This window comes from Podarcis gaigeae (genome assembly GCF_964106915.1).
Source record: "Podarcis gaigeae genome assembly, chromosome: 1".
NCBI lineage: Eukaryota > Metazoa > Chordata > Lepidosauria > Squamata > Lacertidae > Podarcis > Podarcis gaigeae.
The window spans coordinates 69657381-69674269 of NC_139678.1; the positions used below are offsets into that span (position 1 = coordinate 69657381).

General features: G+C 42.7%; 1 protein-coding gene across 5 annotated transcripts in view; it reads left to right on the plus strand.

Annotated features, from left to right (window-relative positions):
* The window catches only part of DENND2B (DENN domain containing 2B), a 136100-nt gene that overhangs the window by 47215 nt on the left and 71996 nt on the right, over nucleotides 1-16889 (plus strand). For all 5 annotated transcript variants that reach the window (XM_083724703.1, XM_083724702.1, XM_083724705.1 and 2 more), the window contains one exon: nucleotides 12039-12143. In XM_083724703.1, the coding sequence (XP_083580829.1) occupies nucleotides 12064-12143 (80 nt within the window). In that variant the 5' untranslated portion in view covers nucleotides 12039-12063. The remainder of the gene's footprint in view (nucleotides 1-12038; nucleotides 12144-16889) is intronic.

Here is a 16889-nt window from a genome sequence, read left to right on the forward strand (position 1 = left end):
GTTAAACTTGATGGATTAGTTTACAATGATTTCAGAATTACAAGCAAGTACAATGTTGTACATAATCCAAATCAGGATGGACTGGCAATGCTTCCAAAAGGGTCTAGAGTGTTAAAGAGATTCGTATATGGCAAGCACTGTGGACGATCCCTTGCTGTCCAAGGGAAGCAAACAGCAAACAGATGAAGGCAAGCTCAAGCAGTCTCAGAACTCATTAAGGAAGGGCACAGTGTTTGGCTACAAACCTTGGTTGCAGCTCATGATGAGCAAGGAGAGTCCTCTGACCCCTGCAATTCTGACTGGTTTGAGGCTAGGGCAGCAGTTGCTGTGTCAAATGAGGAGGATGCAGAGGTTGCTGCTGGTAGTGACTTGAAAAGGAGGACAAGCTTAAGTCAGCATAGTGCAAGAGCAAGGAGAAGCACAATGTTTGAAAGCTTCTCTCTGGGAGCATGCATGTTCACCCAGTCCCAATAAATAAGCCATAGTTTGGCTTATTGTGTCATGGGAATGCATAAGTGTGTGTAGCGGGAGTGTGGGAAGCAAACTACATAGAAACCAGAATGTATTTAAATTCTTTCTATCCAATCTTACAGTAAAAGCAAACTTCCAAGCGAGGTAAAAACAATAGATAAAACATTTAATTAAAACATATCAATAGGAAATTAAATACAGTAAAGCAATCAGCAGCAATATAAGTAAGTGCATAAAATATCATCTCCTAAAAGTTCAGGTGAGTAAAACTCTTTACCCAACACTGAAAAACCAGTAAAGTAGATGCTTTGTTTTGGGTGCCACCACTGGGAAGACTCTTTGTCTGCCTAAACATTTATAGCGAGGGCATAGTTTTGAACCACTAATTATATTTTGTGCCTTGCAGTCAAGTTTTGTCAGCCCTTCTTAATAACAAATAGGAGATGGTGGTTATTGTAACCTGCTATTATTTTAACGGCATTTGAGTTACGAGGACAGCGTGGTTCTTAAATGTGGCGCTTTGGCAACAAATGTAGGACTGCATAGCAGCAGATCAATAACATCTCCTTTGCTAGATGTGTGAAAATTGGGATGGGACCCTCAGGCAGACAAGGATGGCTCAGGGAAGCAAATGATTAAGAGAAGCTAAAAGAGCAAGGTAGGGCTAGCAAAGGAGGTGAGTAGAAGGGAGGCAGCTAGCTGAGAGAGGGGGAGTATGGAGAGGAATAGAGTTTAACTTCAGGCCCCCTAGTTCCCTACAAAAGCTGCTGTCTCCAAGAGGCTGCTGTTCAAGGAGACATTTAACATCAGGACTAGGCCCCAGTGGTGCTGGGGAAGGGTAGGATATAAGGTACACCTGCTGGAGACTGGTGGCAGCCTCCCAAGGGAATTGCCTCTTTGAGTCATGTCTTTGGGGTGCAGTGAGGGCTCACCCCCCTTTAAATAGTTTTATGAGGCAGGATTTTATGTGTGGTTTTGCTTGTATCCCCCCCCCCCCCCGGCTGGTGTGTGTGTGTGCTGCATATAGCAGCTGTGGAGGAGTGATTTCAGTAACATCACAACAAAGGAGGAAAAGTGTTAAATTCCACATCTCCACTTGCTTCAGTCCTGACAATTACTAGCCTCCACTTGCCTCCCTGCTAGAAACATGCTTGCTAAATGCAGATCTGTATTTAATGTCATGTCTAGTTTGACTTTGGGTTCTGTGCCATTGAATTCTGCTGAGTTTTAAAGAAAGGTGGTCATTGGATTCATTGTCAGCCAATCCCACATTACTTTAATTAGCCCCCAGTTGAAGCCTCTATCTATCTATCTATCTATCTATCTATCTATCTATCTATCTATCTATCATCTATCTATCTATCTATCTATCTATCTATCTATCTATCTATCATCTATCCTCTCTCTCTCTCTCTCTCTCTCTCTCTCTCTCTCTCTCTCTCTCTATGTTTTGGAGCTGTCCAGTAATCCTATCCTTTTGGCTGTAAATTGCTAGAACAATCCATATTATTCTGGATAAGTCTTGGCAAGTTTTCTCTCATAATATTGTTCTAGGCTTGGTTTGAAAAACAAAACAAAAAAGTGGAATCTCCCTCAATCCCAGAAATTCTGATTGTGGAGAGCAGCTCTCCTTGCCAAGCCAATTATTCTCCCATAGAGGATCCCCAGGTGCTGAATTCTAGCTTAGGCAAATGGTTCTGCTCAGACGTCTAGGAATCTCAGACAAAGTTGAGCATGTTTGAGGTTGGCTTCTTGGAACAGAGTTTATAAAGGACTGCATGTATAGAGAGACACACTTAAATGAGTATATCTTTACAACAAATATCACTGCTATACCATCATAATTGAATATGTGTGTGGGGTTATAAGCATTGTGGTACATATTTGTTTTCCTAAATAGAAGTTACTGATACCATGTAAAAAAAACCCTTTATTTTTTACTGCATTGTGATACAAGTATACATATATTTAGGGTATTAATATTAATTATTTTTTACTGCATTGTGATACAAGTATATATATATTTAGGGTATTAATAATTTGTTTTTGTTAGCTTACCTAGAAGCCAGCATATCTGGAATTAACAAAAATAATCACATTGGGTGGAATTTGGCATTATGCTGTTATGATTGTTCAGCTTGCCAGATGGAATGAATTTCCATCTCACCTTCCCCTGTTCTCTCAATGGGGGTTCTCTCAATCTTACCAGGGTTTATTTAGGGGGCCATGGTGGAGGTGCATGGCAGGGAAAGCCCTGTTGCACTAGGGGGACTTGTTGCATTCAGTCACACTGGCACAGCTGTTTAGTTGAGTCCAGGCCCATTGGGTTGTAGCCAATGAAGTAGCTCCGTTGGCATAATGTTTTCCATTTGTGTAACAGAACTTCCCCTCTGTCTCCTCAGTTTATGAGCCCCTTGTTCCTTCCCAAATCTGTTCTGGAGGGTTGGGGAGAACCCAAAGCAAACTGAGGGGCATGTGGGGAGAAGAAAGACAAGTTCCATGGCTTAGCCAGAAGTCATGTGCTAAGGGTACTACTTTGCTGGATACTGTTTGTTGTTTTACTTACAAGTCTTTCTGAAAGGAATGTTGCAAAAAATAAGCAGGCTACTGGTTGACCCCTTGTGCCTTGAAGTTTGAAATTTGGAAGTAGCAAACCATATAATCTGTGGATTTCTCTCATTTTCAACCAAATTATTCCATATATATATATATATATATATATATATATATATATCCCAGTTCTCACATTCGTTCTCTTGGCTGAGGTTAGACTGGGATACAAGAGGGTGGTACAAGTTTCAGAAGAGTTAAAAAATTTCCACAACAGTCTTGGAGGATTCCTGCTACCTGTAGCCTGCAATTAAAAACAACAAGCAAAAATCCCATCATGCTTAGGATGCAGCCTGACTACCTGGACAAATTTGGCTTTGTGATTGCGTCAGACTTTTATTTATAGCCTTTTATGAAACCTTGTAGAGTCAGAGTTCCATCTGAGGTTGCTGAGACCATGTGAAAATTCTGGCTTAGTTGCCATTTGGATCATATTATATCACTTTTCAAACAATAAAACTAACAGTTTTAGTGCTGGTTTTTCTGTCATCTGTGAAATAAAAGTCACTATTGGAGAGGAAACTGCCTGTCTTCAGCATAGTGCTGGAGAAAGCCTAGATTTTGCTGCAGAGCATTTTCAGGAAATTGTTGACAAGAGGAATGCAGAGTCCCCCCCCCTCCTTCTGAACGCTCATCATAGCAACATAGCCCAGTCGATTTGGAGCTGCATCAACAGCTTCCTGTAAACAATCAAGTGCTTTATATGGTGTTTTCGCCATTAAATGGCTTTATATTCTGCGCATCGTCACCAGCGCTTTTTATGTTTATGGGGAAAGGGGTTGTGAGGGGAGATGCACTGGGCATTAACAGTTTGTAACACAATCTCCTTATGATCATGGCTTGGGCTAGCTCACCTTTCCTCTTTGAAAGGAGAGATAGGAGATGAAGAAGACATGATTGTCACTATGCCCACATACACAATCATAGAATTGGAAGGGGTCTTGTAGGCCATCTGGTCAAACACATTGTTTGATGCAGCAAATCCAGAGCTAAATAATTTCCTGCAGATTATTGCTTTGGTCCCTGCCTGAAGATCTTAGGAGGGAGCCCCCTACTTCCCCAGGTAATTGGTTATATATTAGATCATTGTGTGAAGGCTAAGTGGTTGTTGATATCAGAGGTGGATTTAGGGGAGCATGACTGCTGTGTTAGAAACTCAGATATTTAAACTACACTCCTTAAACCATTGCTGCAGTGCCCAAAACAGAATGTCTAGTTGCCATTTTTGCCTATTCCAACCTCTTTTTCTTAATGGTGACTGCTCCTGCTCAGGCTGCACAGAAAAAGCAATTTGGCTCCAGAAATTCATTCCGATTGTGCAGAAAAATTGGAATTCTACAGGATGGGGTATTAAGTGTGTGAAAAAGTCCAGATACAATTATCCCCAGATGGCAGAGATGTCAGGTGCCATCCTGGCACCCAGGCATCTTCACTTGGTCACAAGTGGTCAAAAGCACCTGGCTAATTTTGAACACTGCATGACTGGTTTGGTTGCACTGGGCTTGGAACCTCAGGGGCACTACAGCTATGATTTAGAAGAGGCAGGGGTGCCAAATTTTCACATTGCACAGGGCACCGCTGAATGTTAAGATCCCTCGCCCCACCGCTGCTGATATTTGCCTTTCCCCCCAGTCAGAGCATGTGTGGAAAGATCACAGAATGGACATTTGGCATACCTGGGGAAAAACCAAGCACTCTCCAGAGGCACCTATTCCATACTTCCTTCTCTCTCATTAGTGTTTCATTGTCCGGTATTCCCAATAGTACTCCAGCACTATAAAGAAGTGACACAGAAAACTGCTCCTTAGGAAAATATTTCAAATGGGCTGGGTTATATTTATATAGCTATTCCTCAGCGTGCCCTTTATGCAACAGGGGGAAGGTTTTCTAGTGAGGTAGCCTTTGGTATGCAGTACCTTGAGTTTGTATGTGTCTATCGATTTGCCAAGTCAACGCCAAAGCTTTAGATAATATTTCTGGGCATTAACTATGTTAATAGATTCCATACAGAGACTAAGTAAATAACAAATGAAAGCGCACTTTATGTAAGCTGCCAGAAAAGTAATAGTTTTTATCAATTTACTTCCAAAATCAGATAAAACTCTGCAAAAGGGAAGAACACCCTGAAGTAAATGTAATCTCCAGTCTTTGGAACCTTTGTAGCTATTGATTGCAGGACTTCTGGCTTTAACGGATGGAAATGAGACCTCCCTAGTCACCATTTCAGCTGCTGAGGTGTAAAGAAATGTTTATTGGAATCACTCTGAAGCTTAAGAAACTGACTGCACACAAGCCCTTCCGACAGATGGGTCTGCTGGGGAGAGAGGGTTCAGCACAAGGCATTAGGTAGTGCTATCAAAGTACTTGTCCATTCTAGGTTGTATGTGTGACTTCAAGCTATGTTTTGGTTTTCCACACAGGCATGCTCAAATATATTTTCAGGTTTCCATTACTGTGAACTAAAAAAGGCACACGAAATTTCATGGAAAGGAAAGGCAACACTGGGGAGAAAGGAGTTCCCCAAAGCCCCTCACCTCATCCTTTAATACCCTATTATTACTCCCCACACCACTCAATCCCGCCCTCCTGCAAAGCACATTTATTCAAATAGTTTGGAAGCCACAAAGCAGGCATATGAGATCTTTATTTACAATTGACCTGTTGAGCGTTCAAGATGTTGGACATCATGGACTCTTTGATATTGGCATTATTCAAGTAAAGCTAGCTGGCAAAAATGTGATTGAAACTTTGGTAAACGAAGTAACGTAACTTAATGGCATAAGGGTATGAGTTGAAAGGTGCCATTTCATTATTTTACATTAAAAATGTATCCTCCCTATCCTTTTCTCAGAAAGAGCCCCAAATGGTAAGACAGAAAATGGGAAGGCAAAGAACATCTGAAGACACAGGGAGGGGGCTGTTTATTCACGTTCTGGCTTTGGTAGAGATCCAAAATTCCAGGCACGTTTTTCTGAAGTTTGGATACCTTTTTGATTGAGTTATTTTGATGAAGTTGGTTTCATTTGTTGCATGAAGAATGATAACTGACCAGAGCTTGGAGGCTGCAGCTGGAGTTGGTTGTGCTTTTAAGAATTTATTTGAACTCATGCAAAAGCAAGCTCATAGGGTAGGGACAAGCCCTGGATAATGCTTCTGTTAGCCCAAGAACCATGAGGTTTAATGCAGCTGTGCATTCCAGGCCTAGGGTTAGAGCTGTGCAAATTATTCACAGTAAAATGCTGCTGTAACATTTGTATTGTATTTTCAACAGGGAAAACTTGCCAGCAACATTTTTTGTACATTTCTCAAAACTCCCCTGCTTAGTTTTTTCTTTTATTGAAAACCAGCTTATTAAAAAAAAATTGGCCATCTGAGAATTCATAGAGGCACTGGGAAATGATTACATTTTAATGCAAAAATAGTAATTTTAGCAGGTTATGAAATTTGATTATTTAATGTATTCATGAAGCAGCAAATTTCTTGATGGAGGCTTGTAGCCTCTCTGTGTTTTGTTCTACTTAATATCTCCCTGTGGAGTCATCTCAAGTGTTCTCAATATGATTTTTTCTTTTAATTTAATTAAAAAATTGATCTAAAATGGGACCTGCAAGATGTAGAAACGTTGTTAGCTTTAAACCAGTGAATCTCAAACCTTTTATGAAGGTGCATCATATTGAGAGCTGAACCCCATTTTGTCTTCTTGGTATCAATGTGCATGAGCATTATTTCTTTATATGGAATTGCCAACCCTCGTTGCCCCATTGCCTCATGCTACAGGCAGACTGATCCAATGCGCACAAGGCATATTTTAAAATTGCATGCTCAGACTTTTGCATGGGTTGGTTTAGCTTAACATTTCCTACATAGCTCAGTTGGTTAGAGTGTGATGCTGATAACGCCAAGGTTGCAGGTTCGATCCCGCATTGCAGGGGGTTGGAGTAAATGATCCTCTGGGTCCCTTTGAACTCTACAATTTTATGATTCTGTGATTCTACATGGTAGTTGTGCTGTCAGCTTGAGAGATCTAGACTGTGCCTGTTAATTTCCAAGCAGAATTCCAAGCCCACGCTAGGCCTTAATACTGCTTCTGGGAATACCTTGTATTTGGTGCTTTGGGGTTTGTGTATCGATACCCAATGAAACACAATTTCCAGGCCTGCCAAAGTACCTCTTAGCCACTATGTGGAGAAGTTGCAAAAGGGGGAATTGTGCAAAGAAATTAGACAATAAGCCATTCTGCGTGGTCTTCATGGCATAGTCTTGGCTTGAACTTGAAATGCTGTGAGCATTCACAAAAGTGAGCACCTTGTTGAGTGCTTGCAAACAGGATTGAGGTTTGCCTTAGTCTTGTGAGGGCTGGCACTTTCCCTTCCCTTTGCAGTGTGTATGTGTTTGTGTGTTTGCAAGGGCAGACATTCTGCAGGCTCTGGAAGAGAATCTTTCCCCACTGGACCTTCACCTTAGCAGAAATGGCATGCATGGCATCAGTTACCTGCCAGGGATCCTGGGACTGGTGGTTCCTGTCCCATCCCTTTGGGGAAAAGTTGCTGTGTTCCATGCCCTGGTCAAAGGTAAGTAAGTTACTTGGTGGTTTGGTACTCCCGCTTCCCTGGCTCCTGAGTTGTGTGGAGAGGGGAGTTCCCAGCCAAACACAATGCCCCCTTCTTTTCGCCCACCCTTCCCTTTAGATCTTTGCTGCCACCAGTTGAAAGATTTTATTTTTCTACAAGGTTGACTTTCACCAACCAGTCTAAAACTCTCCTGTGTCTCCTTGAGAACACTTTGAAGTAGTGTAGAACCTGGCTTAGACATGGGGTGTGTGTGTTTTTTTAATAAAAATAACAGAGACCACAAGGTTTTCTGTAACAAGACTGGAAGTTTACAAATGGGGAGGGGGTGTAGTTTATAAGAAAAAAAGGTTCTAATTTAAGAATGTTTACAAGCAACAAAACATTCCCGGTGTGGGTAATAAACTATAACAAATAAATGTAAGTTAAAACACTTTCATCTCTCCCCGCACTAGACAATCCCTAGAGTAGGCTTGTGTTTTCTTTGTCTACCTTGATCTGTTCTTCCTTTCATCCGGTTCCCTGATCTGGCTACATGAGTGCTAATCAGCAAATTGAAGGAAGTATGAGGGTCTTAATTCCCAACTGCAGTACCATCCTCAGTTATTCTACCACCTTCTAATTAGTGGCAAAAATCTACAAATTAACCCATTAACTCCCCAAACACACCTACATTCAAGATTTATACTTTTATAATAACACAACAGTCCATTTCTGCCACACTTGGTCTTAGTGGGGTGGGGTGGGGTGGAGGGAGTAGCAGAGGACACTTAGTTTGAGCTATATCTATCTGGAGCTCAGGTGGAAGTTTCGCAACAAGACAGGCTAGAATTGCATAACCTCATAAGAGTCTCAGCTAAGCAACTGAAATTCATAAAAGGTCCAAATGAGACATTTAATGCTACTCAAATTACCACTCCTGAGGCCCAACTCTTTCCTGGAGTGTGGTGAGCTTAAAGGGTCCTCTCCTGACTTGGAGCCTATTGCTCTGCCTCCTTCCCTCTGGTGATAGAGAGTGTGACCCCACCCCCCTTAGACATCTCAGATGAATGGGTTGTGATCTTTGGAGATCCCTGCTCAGACTCTGGCTTAGACACAGTGTCCGGGCATGTGGCTGGATCTAGGCCAGGGCTGAGAAATCCGGGGCCCTCTAGATGTTGTCGGACAGCAGCTCCCATTGTCCTTTACCGTTGGCCATGCAGGCTGGGACTGATGGGAGTTGAACAATAATTGGAAACGCCACAGATTCCTCATGCTTGGCCTGGCTTTTGCTGCTGCTGCTGCTGCTGCTGCTGCTACTGATCTGGCCCCTGCTTATCTCACTCGGAGTCACAGTTGCTACTCAGGGTGGAATGGGGTCACCATAGGCTGGCCAAAGGCTCAAGGCTTTGCAAGGATTTTGTTTAAATGCTACCAAAGGCTCAGTGATGTAATTTGTCCATGGTGGTTGCTAAAGGGTACTGGTGCAGCTGCATGAATTGATTAACTTGGTAATGAACACCTGTGCTGGGTGGTGTAGCCAGATTCTTCTATCCATCCAGACAGGTCACTTTGTTCTGTTGCATGAACTGCAACCATCCTTCCTGTGGTTGCTACGGCTGTGAGTGTGGGCTATGCCTGCATGTGTTGATTGCCACAGGATGCCTGCTTTGTGCCCCTGCCAATGTCCGTTCTGCACCCAGGGCTGGTGGTTTGTGTCTTTGCAGTGGATCTCTGATCTTTGTCTTGCTTGCAAGACATGTTTGTGTGTGGCCGAGTGTTGTGCTAAGCATCTCCCTTGCCCAAACACAAAGGGATCATAGCAAACAATGAGAGGGATGCACAGGATATGATTGCTGGGACTGAAATGATTGTTCAGTTCATTAATTGAGGTTTGAACTATTTCCCTTTTCCCTTGTGTGAATCAGGCAGATCATTTCTGATGTTTAGTGTAGATAGATAAATGATCTAGGAAAACCTCTTGATGATTTCTGAAACAAAAAGTAAGTGGTTCTTTGGCTAAAAAAACTTGTTAACTACTCTCAAAATATAATTTGTACTGCAGAAGATAAATCAACTAAAACCAATTTGTTTGACAGCTTTAGCAATTTTCAGTCATGTTCTTTCCCCCTTTGATCTCTAATTCTTTCCAGACGGAGTGTGTCTAAAACGATTCCATTCCTTCTTCAAGTATCCAAATCTAATTTTTATTTCTCTTGTGTGGAGAGGAATCATTTATTTATTTACTAGATTTATAGGCCATATTTTAGATATGAATTCCTGAGGCAGTTTCACAGACCTACATGATGGTACTGAAAATGGTTGGGCTTCAGGCTACATAAATAATATTTCCATGTCCAGTTGCACAGATGGCGCGTCCTTTGGGAACACTGGTGCTGCTGGAGAAAGTGCTCATGTAACTGTGTGATCTATGTGATTGGCATGTGTCCTTGCTGTTGATATGTCATGGAGGGAGAGTAACAGGAACCAATTTTGGGTGTGGATGCCACACTGCATTTGCCACATACTGTATGAATTAGACCTTATTTACAGATTGCAGATGCACATATGATTTCATAATTATAATTATAATTATAATTATAATAATTATAATTATTTATGCCACCCACCTGACTGGGTTGCCCTAGCCACTCTGGGCGGCTTCCCACAACTAAAGCATTAAGCACAGTAAAACACCAAACATTATAAACTTCCCAGTACAGGACTGCCTTGTGATGTCTTCGGAAAGTTGTGTAGATTACCTGTTTGACACCTGATAGAAGGGCATTCCACAGGGTGGGTGCCACTACTGAGAAAGCCCTCTGCCTGGTTCCCCATAACGAAACCGCCAAAAGGCCCTCTGAACTGGACCTCAGTGTCTGAGCTGAACAACAGGGATAGAAACACTCCTTCAGGTATACAGGGCTGAATCTGTTTAGGGCTTTAAAGGTCAGCACCAACATATAGATCCACTGACCACATGGTTGCAGGACCAGTGCAGGATGCTTCTTCAGTCCAAACTGGTCCTCAGCCTACACAATGAATAAGAACATTGCAAGGTCAGTGCAGGCCACATGTAGCTGTCATACTTGGATTTCCACTTTTGGCCTGGAGCTGCCCAGGCAAGAGAAGTACATGTCCTTTCCAGGCATATTTGTCCAACATTTTATTTTGTGTTGCTGCAGTGAACCAGGAGCATGGGCATTGCTTTGTCACACCGTGAGAAACATGAGACACATCATCCTCTGAGCTCCTTGTAGGAAGAGTGGGATACAAATGTAACAAATAATAAAAGCTGTGTTTGAAGTAGATTTGTGGGTTTTTACTTATGGTGCTTGTATCCCCACTGCAAACGGACCATGGTCGGTAGTTAATGCTGTGTTATTTGACATCCTTCTGAGAAGGAAGATGACATGAGGTGTGTGGTTGCTGTAAACATCTGGATTCAGTTTAATTTGAGGAATATTGCAGATCTGAGAGGATTTGGGTCAAACCTGTCAGTGGAACTTTTCATTAAGCAGGCTGTTTATTTTACATTTACTATGGGAAGCCTAAGGGTTGCAGTAATAATCTGGTTCCCATGTGCTATCCATTGTTAACAAGAAAAGTATGTACAGTATCTCAAAGAGAAAGTCCCTGCCCCCATCAGCTTGTACTTTAAGAATTAGAGACAGCACAGAGGGCAATAAGATATTTGTAAGCATAATAATTTTCAAGATTTTGTGACTTTTTGAGAACAGCAAGGGGTTGTATCTTTTGGTTTAGTTAGTTGTTATTTGCAGAAGGTCTAGAAAGATAAATACAGGTGTCCTTGGAAGACCTTGTGCTCTATCGCCAGCTTGGGGATCTATATGGAGGAGAGCTAGGTTTGAGAGAAGAAAATTACATATTGTATAAGTCTTTGCGTTAGGACCATAATCAACTTATCTTTGATATGTTTATGGGCAGGCTTGTACATCTTATAAATTATGATATACTGTATCCTATCATAACATTGCACAGTCTGTGAGTTCTGCCATGGTTTCCAATGCTCATTTTAAAACTTTTGCTTTAGGATTGAGCTCTGTCATTTGTTATTACAGTTGTGACACTTTTTAAAAAAATGCTATGATAATTATCCCAGTCCCAATTTAATGAGAAAAAGTGGCAAAGTAAAGACAATGGTTCCATTCTTCTAACATACTTTTCTGTAGTTTTAGTTTCTTGTCTAAAAATGACTCAAATCTGAATCTTACCTGAGCTGCTGTTTGACTTTTTGCAACATTGAAAAGAATAGTTATGTTTAGGTAACATGTTCAAAACTTTTTTCGACAGTCTTTTCCATGCACTAGAAACATTTCTTATTAAGCTGTGTTGGAAAAAGTCTCTGGTTCAATGGGTTTGCTTTGGATTTTCTTTCCCCTTACCCAGGTTTCCAGGTTTATAGAGAGCAGAAATGACCATGACTGCCAACAAGATTGCCAGTGTCACCAAGAGAGCTGGAGGAAGTAAAGTGCCTCGGGATAGTCTCGATAGGTAAGTGGAAAGCAATATGTTTATGGGCTTTTGTTGCCTGATTCCAAATTGCTTCCTGCTCTCCCGCCCCAACAGAAAGCAATGCTCTGACCCATAGATCTTTGAAACTTATCATTTATAGGAGGAGGCCCACTTCTGAACCCAGAGTCTCCTGGCCCTGCTCCTCTTCCTTCCTGATTCTCTCTCTTCACCAGGACTCTCCAAATATACAAGCAGCAATAAAAGCAGCAGCCTCCACCCTGCCCTTTTCCTTCTTTTGGGCAGCCTGGGCCTGGAAGGAGGGGACAAGTGAATGTGCAATGGTGATGGTGGCAGGAGGGCTCCCCTTGAGGGCATCTTGTTCAAGAGCCCCTTAGCATATGGAGTCAATACTGGATCCAGGGGGCTAGTGTGTGTAGAAACCTTGGCATACAGGTCATCCTGGGTCTCCTTACTAATCACATCCTTGGCCATGTTATGTAAATATACAACTGCTAAGCTCTGACTTGGTGATCTTGCAAGCAGCAAAGCATTATTATTTTTTTAACATCAACATGAAACTGCTGATATGGGCTGTCCAGAGAGCTGGGGTGAGTTGCCGTCAGTATACTGATGAAAACAACTCTCCCTTTTTCATCTGAACCAAGTAAGGCACCTATAAAGGCCAAATGCACTGTTTGGGTGTCTCTTGACCTGGCACTACTCCTGGATTTGGAATTGGTATGTATGACCCGAAGGACTTTTATCTTCTGGCTACTTATGGGAAAAGGTGATCTGGTCCCTGTTATACATGGCAACCTCGTGGCTGAGCATTGTGGTTTGCTTCCCCTGGAGTTCCTTTGAACATTTGTGCAAATTTCACAGCTCTCTGCCCAGCTCTGACACCTGCCCATTTTTTTAAAAATCAACACCTCCCCCTTTTATTTTTTTGCTCCAAGCAACTTCTTCCATGTTTTCTTTTTTGGTGGTGGGGGAGAAGGTGGTTCCCCACAAAAACATGGCGGTGGTCATATTCACTCCCTACAATGCCCTAGGATTACTTAACTCTTAGGGCATTTGGGGCAAGTCCAAAATGACATCTGGAAATGGTTTGGCACTGGAGTGCAAAAAAATAAAAGAAAAATGAGCCCCAGCAGCTGCCTGAGTATGCTTTATGATGGTCCTGGGCCTGCAAAGTATCTTCCAGTATCTTCTGCATAAACCTGCTTGTGTCATTAGTTGTCAGATGGGGCCTTCTTCCAAGTATTTGTATTCTCTGACGTTAGGTTAGTTGTCAAAAGGAACATTCTTGGTGGTGGTGCCCTAGAGAGATTCTGTTCTCCCTCCCCATCCCCCATCCCCCAGCAAGCTGCTGAGCCCTGGGCTAAAGTGATTGTTCACTGCTTCTGACCTCTAGTTTAAACTTAAAACTATGGCTAGTGTCCAGCTCTGTGCAGATGTGATGCTAGCTTCAGTTACTGTTGGGGAAAAAGAGATAGGGGAACTCAAAAAGTTGATGGGAGGAGGAATGAGCCCGAGGGAGACACAAACACAGTTCTGAGTGGGACTCTGATTCCGTTAACTATGTTTAAGGCTCCAGTGGAGCCAGTTCAAAATAAGGCACTGCTGTGGGATTCTGGAAAAATTCAAAGCTTCTTATAGGATGTGATTTAGCCAAAGCACGTTTAAGTCTCTCTCCTCATACTGGAACGCAGAATCACCGGCTGAAGATGATGAACAGTCAGTTCAGAGCATGTTGGGTCAACTGTCCCCCGCCCCTGACAGTGTATAATTAAGATTATTGTGTATACTATGCCATCAGTGTACATGGCACCACACCTTGTGTACATGTGCACATTGTCAGGGTGGACAGTCTCCAAGACTTCCTAAGTGAAAGTCCAGACCTGGGAGTAAAGAAGTTCAGAACCACTATTTTCAATACAGGTTTTTTTGGCACTAGTGTCAAAAATCTTGAGAAAACAAGTGTGTAAGTTCTACATGCCTGTCCACAAGCTCCGCATCTCTCTTCTTCTCACTATGACTGGCATTTATTTTTAAAGGTTTATTTCAGTAATGAATAATATATTTAAAGGCAAGCAAAGGCATGAGAGTTGGCACATCACTGAGTTACAGACTCATGAGAGAAACCTTCCAATATGTCATGCTAGCAGCCTGACTCCTTCGTTTCATGTAATCTACTTGGCTGACTTTCCTTTTGGAGGCCATGCCCTGAGTCATTGGGAAGATTTCTTCCTTTTTAATAAGACTTAAATCAACAGAAGCAGCACTTTAATTAATTTTCATTTAACACTTGGAGGGATTCATTCTAAACGCATTTTGAAAAGAAAGAAACTACTACAAAACACCCACACTGAGAAATCTAGCTACTCGTTTAATCTGGGATTTGACCAGAAGTACTGCAGACAAGGGACTCGGGTGGTGCTGTGTGTGTTAAACCACAGAGCCTAGGACTTGCCGATCAGAAGGTCGGTGGTTCGAATCCCCGTGACGGGGTGAGCTCCCGTTGCTCAGTCCCTGCTCCTGCCAACCTAGCAGTTCGAAAGCACATCAAAGTGCAAGTAGATAAATAGGTACTGCTCTGGCGGGAAGGTAAACGGCGTTTCCGTGCGCTGCTTTGGTTCACCAGAAGCGGCTTAGTCATGCTGGCCACATGACCCAGAAGCTGTACGCCGGCTCCTACGGCCAATAAAGCGAGATGAGCGCTGCAACCCCAGAGTCGGTCATGACTGGACCTAATGGTCAGGGGTCCCTTTACCTTTACTGCAAGCCTCTGGTCTGCAAGTGGCAGAATTGTGATGTTTTGACTATCAGTGTTAAAGGGAGTTCTAATTTTCTTGCAGAAAATGGCAGTCTTGCCATTATTGCTGTCTTTTCTTCAGGAGTAATGACTGCCTCTGCCATGAATTAAGTTTGTACACATCAGTTGCCCTTTGCTAGCAAGTAACTGTGTCTTCCTCCTAGATTTGTGAATCTGAGGGGTTAACAAAAACCACAGTCCTATTACCATGGCAGAAATATATGGATCGTGAGGCTGGATAGAAAAAGCTTGCTCTTGGGGAAATACTCTCACCAAACCAAACCAAATCAAACCAAACCAAACCAAACCAGACTATCTATCTGAATATTTTCCTGACCACGGTCAGGAAAAATTGAGGCAAAAACTGACAAGTAAGTCCAGACACCCAAACTTTATGACATATACCCATCTGCAGTTACTGGTGGTTGTAACAGTGAACCTCAGCCCAAGTTGGCTTTGTGCCTGCTTAATGCCCTAAGCAAGAGTAAATTATAGGAACCAGAAATGGAGAGTCTGTTGAAAGAAATGTAATATTAATATTAAAACTTACAGGAATTCTGTAAGTGTCATATCATATGAAAGGCATTCACTGAAACTATTCTTTATTCCTTAATAAGAAAAGCAAGCAAGGGGCAGAGGGCAGCATTAAAATTAAAAGTAGATAAAAAGGAGGGAAACAGCAGCAATTTATCAGTGGAAGCATATAAATAAGGCCTTTGGCACTGAAAAGGCAAAATCCTCAGTGCCATGTGTGCCCCCTTGGGGAGAAAATTGTACAATTTGGGTGACACCTCTGAGTCAGTCCTTTCCACTGGTCACCATTGACTTCGCCAGGTACAGGTGGGGCCACCCAGAAAAAGACATGTCACAATCCCAGACTATACTGTATAGGACTTCAAAGGTTAAAACCAGCATTTTGAATTGTGCTTGGAGATGAACTAGTATCTAGTGCAGCTATTTTAAGAATTGGGCTATGTACACACCATGCATTTAATGCATGTGACTTTCCCCAAAGAATCCTGGGAACTTTACCCTTCACAGATTTACATTTCCCAGTACCTTTAACAAACTACAGTTCCCAGGATTCTTTGGGGAAAGTCGTGTGCTTTAAATGTATGGTGTATGGTGGCCTTGGTGTGATATGTTCCCATTCTTTCTGGGTGGGTGGGTGGTAGAGTGGCCTGAGGGAGAGAGAGAAAGGCAACCAAGAGAGGGTGCTACCTACAGTCCCTCAAAATTCAAGATGTGACCATGGGCCCCAAAAGATTTGTCTAAGCTGGAGGCCATCAGAACGTAGATAACAGAGGCCAGGCTACATCTGGTTGTTGCACTGAAAGAAACTGAGAGGAAGAAGTGGGGTGTTTATAACAGAAAGAGACAGTAGTGGCTGGTGTGGAGGGGCAGAGCCATGGAACCGCCAAGACATCAATGCAGTTTACCTGGATGGCACTGGGGCAGGGCAAAGTGGAAGCAAACCCACAACTGTGCTGAATCTCTGGTGGCAGCACTGCATTGACTCTCCCAATGCTTGCACACACCCCTGACCTCGCTGCTGCCCCAGTGCTGTCTAGATAAGCTGCAGCAATGCTAGTGCTGAGAGGGCAGCTCAGCAGCTCTGATCTACCATACCGAATGCCACAGGACGGAGATGAAGGTTAGCCAGTCAGCTGCTCATAGGCAGGCCCAAGAAGAGAAGGTAATTGCATTCATTGGGCTACCCTAGAAGCTTCACTGCTGCTGCAGTGCAACTTTGGTCACATGCAGGAGATTCCAGCCTCACCGCTCAGAATTAAAGACCAGTCACAGCTAGCTTAGCCTGAGAAACATGCACCTGACCTTGGGTGCGAGCATAAATAAAGTGGTATACTTGCATCAAGGGTGTGTGAGCAACTACTGCAGGACCATTTGAAGCGCCTTTGAAAAGTCCCTTTTGAAACAGAAAGAGCCAGCAGCATTCATATTTCTTCCTG